Source organism: Lissotriton vulgaris, chromosome 1_1, assembly GCF_964263255.1.
Source record: "Lissotriton vulgaris chromosome 1_1, aLisVul1.2, whole genome shotgun sequence".
NCBI classification, from domain to species: domain Eukaryota; kingdom Metazoa; phylum Chordata; class Amphibia; order Caudata; family Salamandridae; genus Lissotriton; species Lissotriton vulgaris.
This window is the reverse complement of record NC_141685.1, coordinates 1828878513-1828897618: the sequence shown is the minus strand read 5'-3', so window position 1 is coordinate 1828897618 and position 19106 is coordinate 1828878513. Positions and strand designations below refer to the sequence as shown.

At 47.6% G+C, this 19106-nt stretch overlaps 1 protein-coding gene across 1 annotated transcript in view; it reads right to left on the bottom strand.

Moving 5' to 3' along the window:
- EEA1 (early endosome antigen 1) overlaps nucleotides 1-19106 on the bottom strand; it is a 641400-nt gene that overhangs the window by 15693 nt on the left and 606601 nt on the right. The window contains exon 28 of the mRNA XM_086919279.1: nucleotides 11992-12090. Coding sequence (XP_086775405.1) covers nucleotides 11992-12090 — 99 coding nt within the window. The remainder of the gene's footprint in view (nucleotides 1-11991; nucleotides 12091-19106) is intronic.

The window sequence follows — 19106 nt, the reverse complement described above, 5'->3', positions numbered from 1 at the left end:
GACGTCGAGTCCTAAATGACCAGGCTCTCAGGCGTAGGGTGAGTGGTCAGGAAGGCGGGATCACCAAGCTCCGGACGGTAACGCCTGGCAACTATTTCATCCACGGGCGCCCTCGTGGCCGGCCGCAACCAAGTGCCCAAGAGGACTTCTGTAAGGGCCTCATTGAAAGGAAGCAGCGGTTCAGACGATGTAGACGCCGTCTGGAGCACCTCTGTAAGGAGGTTGGTCTTGAAGGCCACTGTAGGGAGGTCGAGATTGAGAGCCTCCGCAGCCCGACTGAGCACCATGGTGTAGAAAGCACCCTCCTCCATAGTAGGTGAAAACGAGGCAAACCCCGGGTCAGAAGAAACATCGAGGCGCCTGCGTCTTCCAGGTCGTCCACCCAATCTTGCTCGGAATCACATTGCCCGGCAAGAGGGCCCTCGGACCCGTCCCAGTTGTCGTCCGCCTCTGGCGCAGAGGTAGCCGGTCGCAGCGGCGGAGAAGGAGAAGGGACGAAAGGCTTTGACAACGGAGCCGAGAACGGTGCCCGGATGGGGCCGCGCCGGAGCTGCTTCCCAATGCGGATCCCAGGCCGGAACAAAATGGTCTGGGAACCGGGGCAGGGGTGGGAGAAACTGCACCCAGTGCGGCGCCAGGACCAGCAGCGCTGCACCTCATGGTGCCAGGGCCGGAGCCAGCGGCGCAGGATCCTGTGGCGCCGGGGCCGGAGCCGCCGGGCCAGCAGGATCTGGACACAGGACCGCGGGGCCCGAAGGCGCGCCAGCGGGAGCCCGGGGCCTAAAAAGGCAGTCTATGGCAACAAGAAACTCTTGCACCTGTGAGGGAGTCGCTGACGGACCCGGGTATGGCGGGTAGGCCACAGGACTCCCATGCTCCAGAGGAGCCGCAGAGGCGGAACCTCCTGTCCCTCTCGTCCACCTCCGAGGAGTGACAGGGGGACGTCGGAGAGCGAACACGCTTCTTCGACTTCTTTTTATGGTGTCGCTTACCGGAATCTGAAGGCGAAGACTTGGAGCCCAAGGAGTGATGGCTCTGGTCCAGCAAGCGGTCGTGGGAACGGCCCCTGGATCCAGGGCGGCGGTGTGACGAATGCCGAATCTCCAGCAATTTCCGACGCCACTCCTGCAAGGTTTTCGGGACCATGGCTCGATCATGATCCATCTCCAGGCAGTAGAGGCGCACATCGTGGGGGTCCGCCACCAACATATTATGGCAGCACGTCCCACAAGACTTAAAGCTGGGCATCCCTTACGTGCACCAGGAGAAAAAGGGGGAGACAAAAGTCTCAAAAGAGTAGTCAAAAAGAGACTAAGGTACGTGCTCAATCCGGATCTGCGCTTGCTGGCGCGGAAAAAAAAAGAACTGACGTCAGAGCGCATGGGTGGCGCCTAAGTACTCTCCGTGACTTCATCTCGGCGCTCACAACGCCAGTGACGAACGCGGAGCGGCAGGACGCCACAAACTGACATGCAGGTGTACTGCTAAGCAAAACTTTCCGGATCCAGTCTGACGCCTTGGGATATTCTAAGGTAAGGAATCTATCACTAACGTGTCTCTTTCAGATTCACTATTCTTCTGCTCGTTCTCTCCGCTCAACTTTGCAGGTGCTTGTCCACCCCTGAATTTACTTGTTCGGGCTGGAGGTTGCTCCTTCTCTTACCTATCGAGCGACTAAGGTGTGGAATGCTCTCCCACCTAGGCATAAACATTTCAAACAAATTAGTAGAAACTGTACTTTTGCTGCTTGAGAGTACACTAGTTTAGATCTAGTTTTTCCAGAGGCCTTGCTCCAGAGGCTGAATATACATCCGTGGCTAGCTGGTTATAAGACATCTGCTGGAGGACAGTTGGTTGGCGTCTGGGAGCAGGAGTTCTGGAGTGGAGTTTACAACAGTGATGCCACAGAAGGGATCATTCAACTTGGAGGTGGACAGTGCCATCTGTCAACACAAAGGGGAATCTTTTAAAGCTCTTTCTTTTGAAGTGGAGGTTGCCTAATGTAAATGAAATCACTCAAGGCAGGAGCCACCCTAGACTATATCTGTGCTCCCAGCACTGACACAGGGATAAAATGTCATCTAAAAGAAAGTGAATAGCAAGAGAAACAAGGCTCCAGCAGCTGATGGTCCTTTCTCAACAAGGTATTATAGGAAAAAGGATTCTGTCTAACTGCCAAGGATAGTGATCGGATAGGCTCCTGCTAGCACCCAGGGACTTGAACTACTTTCCAAGGTTCAACTGAGTGCTCCCCACATAGCGGATTCACCTGTACAAAAGGCAGAAGGGCTCCCTGCTTTGAAAAAGGTGCTACTGACCTCCTGCTCGGACTGGTTTGAGTCTACAGCCCCAATGTACTAATACTTTGGACAGAGCTTGCATTACTTTTGTAACTCAAACCTGACCCAAAGAGTTATGCAGAGACTTACTACCCAATGTGCGGCTATGGACGGCTTTGCATTTCTTTGCATCAAGAGGGATTTCCAATGGGTGGTACATGGGCTTTGTCATACTACCATCCATGAGTTTTGACACACATCCCTATCTACAGATATTTGTAGACAGGGATTCAAACCAAAAATTAAAGATTCTTGAGGCAGGTGTAACAAGGAGAAATATGGAAAATGCTATTTACCCAGTGTGCATCTGTTCTTAGCATGTACAGCTGTAGACTCACATGCTTTGCATAAGTCTGCCATCTAGTGTTGGGTCCGGATGTTTGCACTTTGTTTTTTCAATGAGGAAGTCTTTTCCAGTCACAAGGTAGGTGACTCCTTTCGGTGATAGTGTGCATGGGCATCGACTCCATTGTTAGATTGTTTTCCCGCAGAGGGTGAGAATGGAATTAGTAAGAGTAGAATAAAGATGTCCATGCATATGTATCTAAGTAAGATAGTACTAGAACAGGTACAGGTGTGAATGTTAGTGTTAAAATGTTTCTAAAGCGCTCGAATACCCATGGGTGTCTTGGCGCTAGTTGGAAATAGCAGTGAAGGTGAGATCAGAGGAAGACTAGAGGTTAAAAAGCCAGGTTTTTGTTAGTTTCCTAAAACCTGCTTTAATGTTTATATGCAGACTGTTCCAGGGTGCTGGGGCTTCAGATGAAAAACAACTGCCTCCCTGTTTGAGTCTCTTAAAACTGGGACGTGAGACCATCAGGGAGTTTTTAGATCGCAGGTCTCTATTGGGTATGTACCAAGAAAGGGACTGTTTAAGGAAACCAGTACCTAGATTAAGCATGGGCGGAAAATCCGTTCCGCTCGCGGATTTTGCGGATTTTCGGTAAATTCGCAATCCGAGAACGCTCGCGAATTTACCGAAAATTCGCACGCAGCGTATTTTTTTTCTTGGTGATACAATTTTGCGGCGTGCGGTGTAAGTTCGCAATTGCGAACATGTAGGTGCGGCGGGCAGCAACAATCTCGCACTCGCGAAATTACAAAAATTGTAATTCTGCACAAGAAATCTACTAGCAAGCAGCATAGACCTTCTGAAAATGATGATTTTTATCAGAATAACTCCTCAGGTTGACATTTGCCTGCACTTTTTTAGATTTGAGGCCTTTTGATTTTCTTTGGATAACTTTTGGATTAGAAATCAACTTTCTCATATAAGCTTGTTTGGGGCATTACAGTTGCTGTAATGCTGTTCTGCAGAAAAACGAGTTTTGCAAAAGTGAAAGCATTCAGCAGGTTCAAAAGTTCAAACACATCATTAGTAACCATTCCCTGTAGTGCTTCCTGACAAGGGCCCCTCCAGAGTTCAGTTGCTAGTTGCAACAATTGTATGACCCTGCTCGGACCCTCACAGCAGGCTCATAGAATAGCTACAAGTAGGCCACAAAGGTCCTGGAAAAAAAAATTGCACTGCAACAGAAAGCAAATTACAGATAAGGAAGCAGGTGCCAGACTGGAATTTTACGAGTGGAATGTGCTCTAGGGGGAATTGGTAAAGTCCTCTTTGCTTTTGCATAACATGTCTGTACATTTGACTAACCACCTTGCAATACAAGGTTTAGAAATAGGATTGCTCTTGTGTGGGGAGCAAAAGCAACATGGAGTTGTTTAGTAGTACAAAAAGGTTTTGTCCTTTCTATGTTGTAGAATAATGATCGTTTAACATCTAAAGTGTATAGAGCTCGTTCTGCCACTGAATCCGGCTGAGGAGAGAACACCGGCAATCCAACGGATTGGTTGATGTGGAAGGCAGACACTACTTTGGGTAGAAATTTAAGGTTAGTGCGAAGAACCACTTTGTTTAGGTGTACTTGTAGAGATTGTTCCTCTATGGTTAGTGCCTGGAGCTCACCCACTCTCCTAAGTGATGTAATAGCAATGATGAAAGCAACTTTCCAAGTAAGAAATTGCAGTTCACAATTGCGCAATGGTTCAAAGGGTGGACCCATTAGTAAGGAAAGGAAAATATTAAGATTCCACGCTGGGGCAGGTGGAAGTCTTGGTGGAATAACTCTTAAGTCCTTCCATAAAAGCCTTAACAGGCACTCTGAAGAGAGACAGATGTTGTCTATTCTGAAAGTATGCAGCTATTGCCGCAAGATGTAAGCGTATAGATGTATATGCAAGATTTGATTGCTGCAGATGCAGTAGATAAATGATATTTTGAACTGAAGCATCCAGTGCGTTGATATGGTTGTTATGAAAACAAATAAACAGCTTCCATTTTGCTGCATAGCAAGCTATTGTGGTAGGTTTTCTAGCCTTTTTAATGATATTCATACAATCTGGTGGAAGACTGAAATAGTCAAACTATGATTTCAGATGCCAGATCGCAAGGTCAAGAGGTTTGGGGTCTGGATGTCTTGGCTCTCCATGCCTCTGTGTGAGGAGACTGGATGTGAGATGTAATTTTTGATGATAAACTACTGAGAGTTGCAGCAGTGTAATGAACCAGGGTTGACGGGCCCATATGGGAGCTACCAGCATTAGTGTGAGGAATGTTTGCCTGAGATTCTGAACCACTAGTGGAATGAGTTGGAGAGGCGGAAAAGCGTAGGCAGTTCATCCATAAAGCATTGCCTTTGGATAATGGTCGTGGATACCTGGAGGCGAAGTTTGGGCATTTTGGTGTGCGGCGAACAGATCTATATCTGGGAAGCCCCGCATCTGAAAGAACGGGAGGAGAACTTGAGGGTGAAGTTCCAACTCATGGATCTGTTGTCTGTCTGCTGAGCAGATGTGCGATCTGATTGTTCACTCATGGGAGGTGTTCTGCTAGGAGATAAATCTTGTGAGGAATGGCCCACTTCCAAATGGCTTGTGCAAGGTGCGACAGTTGGAGAAAGTGTCCCCCCCTTGCTTCTGTTTGAAATACACGGCTGTCATGTTGTTTGTGTGCATCACGACAACTTTGCCTACAAAGACTATTGCAACAGCCTCTATCTTAATGTACAGAAACACATGTACAAGTTGAAAACGGTCCAGAATGCGGCAGTGAGACTGCTGTCGGATACTGCTAGGTTTGCCTCGGTTAGAGGAGAGCTGAGGAAATTACATTGTCTCCCAATCCCACTTAGATCACGGTTTAAGGCCGTTTGTGTGGTCTTTAAGGCAGTAAACGGGATTGGTCCGGAGTTTCTTAAACATGGGCTCAATTGGTATGTCCCCAGCAGAATCCTGCGTTCCTTCAGGTCTAAACTAGTTGGAACTCCCATGTTTAAGAAAACTAACTGGGGAGGCCAAAGTTTCTTTCACTGCGCCTCCAAAGCATGGAACGAGCTTCCGTTCCACCTCAGAAATGACCCAGATCTTATCTCCTTTCGGAAGGGTTTGAAAACCTGGTTTTTCTCCGAATAATCAGCTCACTGTTTTCCCCAGGTAACTAGGACCCAGCGCCAGGACACCCTAGGGTAGCAGCGCGCTTTACAAGTTCTAATAACATAGGTGATTTATGTGGAGTCGCTTTTGCTTTTGACTCCATAATCCTTGAATTGTAGGAGTTTGAGGCAGAGCTCCCCAACCATCGAGCGATGCCTCCGCTGTTAGCACTTTCTGTGGTACTGGGTCGATGAAAGGCCACCCTTTGGAAAGGTTCTGTGGATTCCCCTACAGCAGAGAGCGATGAGTGCGGCAGTCCACCAACACAAGATCTGCCAGTTGACCCTGAGACTGATGCCACTGCCGTTCTAAACATTACTGAAGGGGACGCATTTGAAGTCTTGCATAGGGAACTATCATGATGCAAGATGCCATCATTCCTTGCTCACTTTGCCACTGGATTCAAGCTAGCCTGGCTGATGACGGCTGAAATGCCAGAAACCGGTCCAGGATGCTCGTTTCCGGTCCAGGGAAGACATGGCTTTAGCAGTTCGGGCTGGACTGTTCCATGAGGCACAGGGTCAGACTGATTTGCATATGGCCATGTCTGAACTGGGGTGGCGGAGTGAGCTAAAGAATTGTGATGGATTAAACCCAGATCAGTTGACTGGGGGTGAGTGTTTGATTTGCTCAAACGGTCCGTCCATCATCCCCTTTTGTATCGCTTTGTTCGCCCTAATTTGGCAGGGTATGCTCAGACGTGAGTCCCTTGCTCACCTTGCCACTGGATTCAAGCTAGCCTGGCTGATGACGGCTGAAATCCAGAAACCGGTCCCAGGATGCTTGTTTCCGGTCCGGGGAAGACATGGCTTTTGCAGTTCGGGCTGGACTGTTCCCATGAGGCACAGGGTCAGACTGATTTGCATATGGCCATGTCTGAACTGGGGTGGCGGAGTGAGCTAAAGAATGCTGATGGATTAAACCCAGATCAGTTGACTGGGGGTGAGTGTTTGATTTGCTCAAACGCTCAGTCCATCATCCCCTTTTGTATTGCATCATTCCGAGGAGCTGGTAATGAGTGGTTGGGTTGAAACTTAGCATTCAGAGCCTGAATATTGTGAATTCTGGCTGGATTGGGACCGACTAGAGCTTTTTGTGTATCTAGAGTGGCTCCCAAGTAAGTTTACATATTGGAGGGTTCGGAGATGGGACTTCGACCGATTTACTATGAATCTCAGGTTGTGCAGTAAGTGTACTGTTCTTTGAGTGAGCTGCAGACACTGTGAGAGTGCTGGCTATGATGAGCCAGTCGTCTAAGTATGGGAAGACGTGAATATGTTGTCTTCGCAGATGTGCAGTGACAACTGCCAGGCAATTGGTGAAAACTATGGGAGCAGTGGTCACTCCGAAAGGGAGCACTTTGAACTGGTAATGTTTTCTCACTACCACGAACCAGAGGAATTTGCAATGAGCGGAATGTATTAGAATATGGAAATATGCATCCTTTAAGTCTAGAGTAGAGTAGACAAAGTTGCCTGCCTTGCTGAAGAAGTAGGAACACTTGTTGGTGTTACCATGTGAAAGTGGTCTGATCGAATGTAAAGATGTAGATCTCTAAGGTCTAATATAGGCCTGAGTGATCCATCCTTTTTGGGTATGAAATAAGTATAGGGAGTATACCCCATCCCTTAATATTGTGATGGGACGGGCTCTATAGCTCCTTTTTGCAGCAGAGAGTGAACCTCTTGTTTGAGGAGCTCCAAAGGCTCTGGTGACATTTTGGGTGTTCATGGAGGAATGTTTGGGGGATTGTCGGTAAGCTCCAGGCAATAACCAGATTGAATAATTTCTTGGAACCATCTGTCTGAAGTTATTGTATTCCCAATGGGAAGAAATTGAGAGAGACGTCCCCTGACGGGTGTGGAATGATTGGGGGGGGAAGCGGAGGTAAGTCACTGTTTGTCTGTTTCAGGGGAAGTACGTGGTGTGTTACCTTCGCCCCTTCCCTTGTCATTGTTGCCTCAAAATCCTCCTCTAAAGTAACCTCTGAAAGAGGGTGACTGATTGTTACCTTTGTAGGAAAAAGAGGTATCTGTGGAAATATTTTAGAGCCCCCTCTGTAAAAGGGGCGACAAAAGGAATCCTGACCAGCTGAGGTCTGCAAAGCCCACCTGGATTTTGCGACCTCCGCGTCTTTTTTCATCTTTTCTAAAGAAGTATCCACCACAGGATCAAAGAGGTGTTGCTTATCATAGGGAAAGTTTAAAATAGAAGTTTGGACTTCAGGTTTAAACTCGGAAATAGGTAGCCAGTCATGTCGTCTTAAAAGGACACTGGTGTTAATAGCGCAAGCGGCTGTGTCAGCTGCGTCTAAAGCACATCTATTGAAAGTGTTGGAAATCAGTTTTTCTTCCTGAATTAAATCATGTGCCTTAGATTTATGCTCATCTTGCAAGAATTGGAGCAATTGTTCCAATTCATGATAGAGAGCTCAGTCATATCTCGCTAAGAGAGCCTGTGTGTTGGCAATACGCCAGTGATTGGCTGCCTGTGCAGGTACTTATTGGCCGGAGGCATCTAATAGTTTGGACTCCTTGTCAGGAGGAGGTGCATCTCCTGATGTTGGAGAGTTTGATCTTTTGCGTGCGTTAGAAACCACTAGGAAGTCTAAGGGAAGTTGGCTTTTGATGTAGACAGGGTCTGTAGGTGCAAGTTTGTATTTTTTGTCTACCCGTGGTGTTAGTACTTTTGCACGCACCGGGTCTTTAAATATGTCTTCTACCTACTTAAGCATGCCCTGAAGCAAGGGTAGTGTGTGAGTTGACCTTTGAGAAGTGTTTAGGGTCTCAAGTAGAAAATGCTCCTCCACAGTTTCTTTGTGAAGCTGACCCCCTTGATATTCAGCAGCCCTATTAATTAATTATATAAGCCCTACATTGTCGTCCGGAGGAGATGGTTTTGTAGAGTATAGATCCGGGTAGTTGTCATCCGGTACATCGTAATTCCCATCTCCGTCACCTTGGTGGTCAGGTGTGTAGGAGTAATGAGTAAGTTAGGGTTAAGTGGGGAAGGTGGGGAAAGAGGAGGAGCAAAAGGATAAGTGGCCACATCTTTTTTTTTTTTTTTACGGGAATGTGGTAAACTTCCTCAATCTCTGGTTTCCATTTAGCTGGCAATTTTACATGAATATGACGAGTCTTAGGATTGATGACAAGTTCTTTCTGTTTCGCATCCGAAGATTTTTTTCGGCATTGAAGGAATGGCCATGAGGACATGTTTGGATTTCGGGGCTGAAGATTTCAGTTTGGTGCCCGAATGGGGCCGACTCAGTCCAGAGCCGGAAGGCTTTGGTTGATGTTTCGGAGCCAAGCTCGAAGGCGGGGGTTGGAAACATGTTCTCGGTGCAGACCGTGGCCCAAAGGCACAGAGGGGCCGGGAGCCTTTTACTTGGGCATGGTTTGGGGCAGGGGAGTATTACTGCTAAAGGTACATTGACCCTGCGGAACGTCTTCTTCCATGTCCAATTCGTTCTTCTTTGGCTCCTTGGGCGTTGAAGATTTCTTCAGAATCTTCTCCACAAAGATCTGGAGCGGAGCCACTTCGCTGGCACATTCCGTGACGTCGAGCTAGACTATTACGGAGCGTCTTCTTTGATCGAAAAGATCGGCATGCGTCGCAGTCCTGTTCGTTGTGTTCCAGGGAGAGACAGAAGTTGCACACTTCGTGCAAGTCGGTGCGTGGATATTTAGCGCGACACCCGTGACATAATTTAAATGTAGTCCGTTCCATTAACTGCGAGCTGACCCGACGCGGGTAGGCCCATCGGCCGACCACGAGGTTTCCGATCGAATATTTTTTTAATGATACGATACGCGAAGAATGGGAAACGTGATTGAGAAGCAATACCATCGAGGGTAGTGAATTGCGCACCAAGGGGAACCCTAGAAACTGAGACGAACCGGAGCGCAGCAATTCATGTCCGAACCCAATGGCGGAAAAAACACAATCTAACATTGGAGTCGATGCCCATGCGCACTATCACCGAAAGCAGGAGTCCACTACCTCGTGACTGGAAAAGACTTCTTCGATGAAAAACAAAGTGCAAACATACGGACCCAACTCTAGATGGCAGATTTATGCAAAGCATATGATCTACAGCTCACATTCCTCGAACTTTCATTTCTCCTAGTTTTTCCTACTTTGCATGTGTGCTGCATTGTATAGCACACAAACAAAGCAGGAAAAGTGTTAGAGGATAGTTTTATTTTACTGGAAGAACGCACACATCCTTGCACTATGACACAAGGGTGTGTGCATTAAAGCAGAGGGGAAACCAGCACCATATCTTAGTAGATATGGTGCTGTTCTGCTCTGTGCCTTTCACACAACGCAGTAACTTTAGCTGTTGTATTGCATGGCTTTGCACTTATGCTTTGTACATCTAGGCCCTAGGTGCATGTCCTGAGAATCTGAGAGTTGTAAACTAGGAGTGACTTTCTCAGTGTCAGGATGCTTGTGGGACGCTTGGCTAGAATTGATAGGAGGGGCAGAAAAACCTCTCTCGCCTCTGAAGCTGTGACTTCGGTTCCCCAGAACCCCAAAGAGTGTACAAGCATGGAAGAATACCGACCCTGCCCCTAACCTCCATGGCCTCTGTGAGACTAATCAGTTCGCTGGTCAATTCCTTGTTTACATTTCCAGTGCATGAGCATCCTCTGGTGGCCTTTAGTGGGCGATAAATATAGATTCCATTGTTAGGACGGCTTTCTTGACCATTTTGCCATGAAAATATAAAGTCAATTTTAACTATTTTTATGTAATTGGTAGGGGTACACCCTCTAAAAAAGAATAGCTCAATTTCTGACAACAGGCCAACCAATTTACCAAAATATCAGCCGTTCATGAGCTTTGCCGAAATAGAGTTGTTCCTTCCTGAGACTGAGTAACTAAATGATGTTCCACAACATCCCAGCATCTACTCCACAGAATCTTTCTCCAACTGAGGCCATTTTACTTACGAAGCCACCAGAAGTGTTGTGTTTCTAAACCTTAAGGACTAGGCAGGGGCGCAAAGGGCCACTACTTTCTTCAGACGCTATTGAGTTATCTCATGCACCGCATTATAGGTCAAACATGCCAGATTGAATGTAAGTACCATCCATCAGTTATGAGTGTTTTCGTTTCCATTAATGTGATTAGTAGTCTCTCTGCAGATTTCATGCATAACAACAAGCAGACCTTTTCCAGCAGCCCAAGCGAGATATAAGCACATAAAGGTGTTGCAATAATCAGGCCTTAAAATCACCAAAACTTTGGTACTGACCCTGTATCACATGGGAGTATATTCTGAAGGATGCTCATAAGTTCTAAATGCTAGAAATGTCTGTAAAATGACGCTAATCTAGACATATTAGTAAGGATTTCACCTCACCAATAGTTGTAATATATACGCCCCAAAATGGGGCCAGGGATCTCATCCTTTTTGCACTGCTGTGTTATAGTTTGCTAAAGTAAAAAACTGGCATTATTACGTTGTCTTGCAATAAATATTGTGAGCTAGTTAGATAGGACAGGAAAACAAATATTTTGATTATTATCTAACTTCACTGCTCAGCCCAATGCCCAGCTCTGGTCATCCATATAAAAATGGGTTCCCACAGGCAGAGATGGATTCTGTTTCACTTGACCTCACATCACACACATGCAACTACTCGGCTTTTAAGAGGTTTTTACAGATCTGGTATTTACTCATATTAACATGCTTCTACTTGAGCTTTTATGGGGCTGGGCAAGCCAGGAAAAGAGGGTTGGTGGAGGACAGTAGTCCCGTAATCCCTTCTTGGCTCTTCATGCTCCTCGGGTATTGCCAGTGATTGGATTGTGGCAACTGGGCAGGATGAGACAAAGAATGGATCAGGCAAACATCTGTCATCTGGGTGAGATGCTGAAGTAGCTTTCATCCACTTGTACTCGCTACATCTGCTTGACAGTGTCTACAAGGGGCAGTGACGTAGGAGAAGTATATTACTGCAATCAGTAACCCATTCGCTACATTGTATGTTCAATTCAGCGCCTATGGGATAGTTATGCACATTGAAAACTGACATCAATGTTTATCAAACATCTCAGGAATAAACTTTTGTCTATGACGGGGACCATCAAAAAAACATTGTGCAATTCATAACTAATAGAAACAAAGACATTACATAATACATACCTTTCTCACGGTTACAGAAAAGCCTTTGCCACATTCCATGCAGTTCTGCACTTCCGTGTCATCAGCCCACTTTCTATTGAGCGCCTGAGTATGTTTAATCTGCATAGATTTCATAAAGAAAAAGAGAACATCAATAACCTTTCTCCTGAAATCCTAAAAACCCACCAAGAACATATTTAAATATCAAAATCTCTTTATCGTAAACCAATCAACTACTCCGTAGTAAAACAATTTCGAAATGTTTAATCTCAGCACATTTATGCAAAGCTCAAACATTTTAGTCTTCAATCGGTTTTGCAAAAATGATTCCTAATAATTACAATAAATACATTCACATTTGAAACTGAGCGGCCAGATTCATCTGTCCAATTAAGATTTCCAAGTTTCACCACCAATGTTGATTAGGTCCGAGTTAAAGACATCTCAAACGGCTGTTAACACAGGACCTATTCATTCTTAGATTATCCAAAGTCAGTATATGCCATGATTTTATAAGCAGTGGTGCTGTACTAAATGAGAATGAAGGTGCACATGTCCGCAAAACAACAACAAAACATTTGGCACAGTAATACAGCTGATCTTCGGCCATAATTCACGAAGGTTGCCTTTTAAGTATTTGTGATACCAAATGGAACACATTGGGAGATGGCCAGATCAGTACAAAGCCATACATCCTATTTCTGGAGGGACTCGGGCAAAAAGCAATTGCATTGATTTCTAATATCATTGGCTAGCTAACAGATCAGTCCAACCAGACTTTTTGCAACTCTTTACACAAACACAATTCTTAAGAAACACGATCAGAATAAGTTACTTAACTTTGTTAACATCTCTTTGGTGGATAGTCTATCTAACTGCACTCTCCACTTTAGAATACCCCACATGCACCAGGCTGTATCTGAAACGTTTTACAGCAGTGCTGAAGAGTGCAAATAGGTGGCATTGTGCCACCTCGTCCTGCCCAGGAAGTGAAGAAGCAGAGCTGCATGTAGGCGCCACCCCTGAGTGCTTACGTCAGTTTCATCAATTAGCCTTTCCGATGAGGAGTACAAACAGTTGCCGGTAGCAGTGTGGCGATCTCTAATTTGAAAAAGTAACAATTGATGGACGGAGTGCTGGACAAAGCAAACATTCACCCCCAGTCATAAGGATCTGGTTTAAATCCATCATTCTTTTGCTCACCACACCACCGTAGTTTGGTCCCAGCCATATGCAAATCAGTCTTGACCCTGTTCCTTGTGGGAACAATCCAGCCCGAACTGCCAAGCCAGGTCCTACCTGGACCGGAAACAAGCATCCTGGGACCGGTTTCAGGGCATCACCCTTCAACAGCCAGGCTAGCTTGAATCCAGTGGTGTAATGAGTACGGGACCCAGTTCTGGGCATACCCTTCACACTTGGGACGACATATGCAAACAAAACAATTGATGGACCTCTAACTTTAGACCTATTTAGTTAGTAACTCCTTAGAGTGGGGAGTTGGGAGGGCAGCGAGGAATCTGCAGTTGGATAGATATCCAGAGAAAGAGTGTTACCAAAGGTAACTTGTTTTTCTGATGGATACTCTTAATCGCAGATTCCTCATCTTTAGAATAGATACCAAAGTAGTATTTCCCCAGGTGGGAGGTCTGTGGCTTGAACCATAAACTCCTGCCGAACTGAACAGCCAAATGCCCTTTGTCAGACATGGAGGTCAAGGCAGTAGTAGTAGTGCTTCATGAACACGTGCACCGATAACCATGCCACGGCCTGACAGATGTCAAGAATAGGCATTCTGTATGCTCTATATGCTAACACAGTAGTAGCAGCACTGGCCCAGGTGGAGAAACTGCTTCTTGGCTAATATATAGCTCTTGATGCAAAGGACTACCCACCTTAAAGTACTTTTCAGCACTCTCTTACTTTTTCTGCCCCTGAGAATGCCAGACAAAGCTGATTGACCACGGATGGTCTTTGATTCAACGTCAACCCGAATCTCAAAACCAATTTGGGAAAAAGGTGGTGAAGGTTGGTTGCACCTTAAGAGACGGGCGCTCTCTCATGCAAGGAACCACAGTGATGTCAATGACGGAACTGGCTATGGAATTCAGAAGAAACAATGAAAGTAAACAGATTGGCTCAAAGATGGTACACAGGGGGAACTTAGGACTAAATTAAGTTCCCGCTGCAAATTACAAATGGCTTGGGAGTGAACATGTGCGTCAAACTGTTAATGAACTTTATTGAAACAGGTGATTCAAACATGCATGGATGATCCAGCAAACACACAACGGCAGACAAATTACCTTTAATGGTGTAAAAGACTTTGCTGGGCTACAGATAAAACCGAAAATAAAACCTCAATTTGGATGTTTGAGGGTTTATATTGCAGACTCCGCCACCAGGCCACATATTTGTCTCAGAGCTCTGCGTAAATAGATTTTCTAGATAGACATCTGGCTTCAAGGAGGACCTCAGGAGATCGATTGAATGCAGTCAACTGCTGCCACTCAAACTCCATGCAGGGAGGTGTAGATTGTGGACGATCTGGTGTAGAATCCTGCCGTGCTTAGACAGAAGATCTTGCAGAAGCCTGATGACAGGACAAATGCTCATGTTCAAAATTTCTGGGTACAACACTCTTCAGGTCCAATCCAGAGCCACTAGAATTACTTGTGCCTAGTTTGTCCTTATCTTCAAAACTCGGGACAGGTAAGCCATTAGTGGAAAGGCATACAAAAGTCCCAAGCTCCCCTCTGTCCTGAATGGTCTCTCAGAGAGAGGATTCTTGGGAACTCCAATGTGCAGAATATTTTAGACTGCACATTACCGATGATGCCTAAATGATCAAGACCGGGCTCTCCACACATTCAGAAGACTTCCTGCTCCGTTTCACGATGAAACTGCCATTCATGATCCACCAGTACACCCTGCGGAGCTTGTCTGTCCTGGCATTTAAAGATCACAACCAATAGTTTACAATCATGGAGGTGCCCTGGCACTCCAGAGGAGCAGAGACTCTTGGCACATGACCGAGAACTCCACTCTGCCCGTGTGTTCCAGTACCACATGGCATTGGTGCCTGCTACGAGAACCAGGACCGGCTTTTCCTTGATGAATGGCAGGAAGGCCTTCAGTGCCAGGCATGCAACTCCAATACATTTATGTGAAATCAAGTTTCTAACAAAGACTGCTGATCTATACCTCTCCAAGATGACCTCTGCAGCCCATCAGGGACATATCAGTCACCACCATCAGTAAAACTGGTATCCTGAACCTTCAAAGATGGGTGGCAAATACAGTCTGCACTTTCGTGAACACCAGAGGGGCACTGGTAAGGCCGAAAAAGAGTACAGCAAACTGAAAATGCTCCTAGCTGACAATTTTCAGGTAATGTCTGTGGGAATGCATGATGGGCAGATGTACAAATTACTTACCTTCGGTAACAATGTATCTGGTAGAGACGATTCTAGCTGCAGATTCCTTAACGTAGAATTATCCCCAGGATTGAGACTGGATCCGGAAAATTTTCTTTGCCACAGAATCTCTGCGCACCAGGGGCGGTCCCACGTGACTCTGCCCTGATGTCCGCGGGCGTGACGTCAGCGAGGTCGGATTAGCCCCACCCCGGCGCGTTGACATCAGTTTTCTTTGTAGAACTTTTCCGCGCCACAACGCGGAGCCATCACAACAAATCTGTGGAGGGTATGGGAACAATGTGCGAAAAAGCAGTGAAAATAGAAAAGGGAGGAAACAAAAGGAGAGTAACAGCACCATTTGGAAAAAGGCTGACACTAAGGTACTGAAAGCCATAGCAGGGAAAGAGCAGATTACTGCTCTGAGTAGCAACCTTGCAAGTTAAGGCAACATCCTTCCGGGAGGCAGAAAAACATGTGAAGAACATCCTAGCAGACGAAGAGAGTCTCAAATCACAATCCACAACAGTGAAGGGCAACAAGACCAGAACAGATGAGTAACGGCAAATTACCCCAAGACAACACCATCAAGGAAGGCCGTATCCCCTGGAAGGAGCTAAAGGCTGAGGTATAGCCAAATGACCCCAACTCAGAGAAGTGCAGAGGAGTCAGAAACCCCAAGCACTTAAAAGGGAAGAAGAGTAGGTCCCCACACCGGAAAAAAACAGGGTGTAGGCATGCAGAAGTACGCATGAACCAGCGGACCTTGTACCTTGTAAGAGAGGACAGACTCAGTCATCAATCCACTTTATTTGATTATTTAAAATTATAAAAGTAAAAAAGAGAAAATACATAATACACATCCCTTAAAAACATTAGAACAATATGTATATTATAATGATTGTATATCTAAAAAAGAGCGAAGTATATCAAGATTATAAAAACAAATTCATAGGGCAGTAACATTAAAATGTATACACTGTTTAGACTAGGACATCTTTATTTCTTGATTCGGACAGCAGCAACAAGAAAACAAGCAACATTGAAGATATCCCAGGGGTTACTCAACATTTGGAGATAAAGTAACGCCGGTCTAACTTGTAAAAAGCCCTTGCCAATCAATAAAGGGATTATAAACTTCCTACGGATATCGTTGAAATAGACGCAGTCGCACAAGGCTCCAGCAGAACAAAAGGCAAGGGCACAAGGGCACGTGCCAATGCCCCCGGCTGTGGACCAAAAGAGAAGGCATGCACAGCCGGCAGCTGGCAAGTACGATGAAGCCGAGCACCCAAACCAAGCCGACCGCAAGACAAAGGCAAAGGAAATCCAGAACAACCCCTAAAGGGAGGCCGTTCCAGACAAAACCGACCTACGAAAGGAAGTGGGACCAGTCAGAAGAGAGGAGGAGAATTAAGTAGGGCAGACAAGGCCGTCCACAACACAGGAGAAAAGGCAAGGAATCCTATCCCCCCTGGAACACCAGACAGAGGACAAGGCCGAAACGCCGGACAAAAAAGGGCAGAAACACCACAGCTCAACGCCGCAGGCAGCATGTCAAAGCTGGTCCAGCGATGTAGCGGATACTGAAAAGGACAGAACCTGGAGCAGCGCACGTTACGCCCAGACAAGAGCAATGACACCGCACCTGCGATATACACCAACGCCAGGAACCCGCAAAGGGAGTCCACACCCCCCTAACGTAGGACAGAGCTATACAATAGCTACAAGTGCCCTATATAGGGTAAGACCCGTCCCCCCCAAAAAAAGGAACAACTCTTAGGGAAAAATTCCCGCAGCAGAGAACAAGAACATAAGGTCGTGTGGCTAGAACCACAGACTGCTTACCAATCAGCCCAAAAATTCACAATTGCCAAAAGGCCTGAACCAGCAGCCAACAGGAGAGAGGGCCAAGCTAGGGACCCCGAAGGCACGGCAAACCACACAGAACATACAGGCGGGCCACTCAAAACACCAGACTCCAGGAAGAAGGTGGGATAACGCCTCCCACCAATCCCCGGAGGATCAACAAGCCAAGCTTACGGAGGGGGAGGAGGACGGAGCCCCGCGAGTAGACGTTGAATGGCGGACTCCGCGTGGGTGTAAACAAAAGAATCCATCAAAGGGCAAGTGAACCAGACGCTCCCTAATATTCTCAGTAAAAACACCACCCCGTAACCAAGCATGGTGATGGAGAGCCACAGAACTAGCCATAGCATGGCCGAGAGCATCAGCAACATCCAAGGCCGCACGGGGAATAAACGCGGCCAACTCCCAACCATCCAACACATGGTGCTGTAGATCAGCTTGGGCATCATCTTGGAAGACGTGAGACAGAAGGGACTCCACAGAATCCCACGAGCTGGAGGGAGCCCTGGCCAACACACAAAGTATATTGAACGCTTGCAAAACAGCACTGGAGGAAGCAACGATGTTACGCCACCATGAATCCAACCACCGGGCCTCCTGTGATGGAGGAACCAACATCACAGGCAAGGGCGGAAAAGCAGTCTGCAGAAGAGGGCTTTAAGTAGAAGGGTGGAATGAAAGGCAGATCGGGTCTTGCGGAGCAGGACGGTGGCGGTGTAGGAGCGGCTGAGGCACCGGATCACCCGTGGCAGGACGCCCCCAAGCCACCAGAAGAGAGTTGTGGAGCAAAGCCTGGAATGGAAGGAGCAGCTCCCGTCCACCAGAGCCCTGGTGGAGAACTTCCAACAGATGATCCGTAGGGAATGGGGTGACGGGGGTCACCCATTCGCAAAATGCCAGCGGCCATGAAAATAGCCTGAACAAAGGCAACATTGGACGCCGCGGGGGAGAAAGCAATTCCTCTGTGGGAGCCCGCTGTAAACTAAGCCATCCGTCCCCAAGTCCAGTTGGCGGAACAAACGGCCAGCCCCTGAATAGTGGGGGATCCACGGACGAGTGGGGGACCTGAGGGGCCCCGGGGGAAGGCGGAGAAGCCGGTGGAGCAACCAAACGCGAGCTGCGGAAGAGGGGGTCCCAGGGCTGAGGCGGCGGTGAGGAGCCTTCTCTAGAAGACGCCGGTGAAAAAGCAACAATGCAGAAGCCAGTCACCGGAGAAGAAGAGACCAGGAGCTGACAAACCTACGAAGAGGAAGTAACCTCTGGAGAAGAGTCGAGGACCCGACGCCGGCATGGCGACATGGAGTCCGCCACAGGCGCCGGCGCGACGCCTATCGGAGCCGGAGTGGACATAGGCGACCTTCACTACCATGTGCTCCCAAGGGGAATGGGGCGGGGTCGGAGCCAGTTCGGCTACGGAACGGCGCCGGCTCAACCTCACATGAGGCAGCCTCCTGCGTAGAGGACCGAGACGAACTCGGGAAAGCACCCTAGGCCCCGACCTCCACCCACGGCACCGCATGGGCCGTGGAGAAAAGCCTTCGGCGCCGAAAAAGGCGTCGCCGGGCCTCTGGCGAGGCAGCAGCCTGCACAGAGGACCAAGGAGGACTCTGGGACAAGCCCTGAGTCCCGGCGATCTCCAGCGATGCCACAGGGAGCCCCATAGGGATTTGCGGCGAGGCAGGGACGCCGTGGGTCAAAGAGGGGAGCCATACAGGACCGCGCCCAGACGACACCACCCTCCTACAACCTGAAGCCAAACCCTTCGGTGCCGGAGTCGAAGCCGCCGGCGACTCCGCGCGAGGCAAGGGATGCACAGACGTCTCAGCAGGAGGAGGAGGGGCCAAAGAAGCC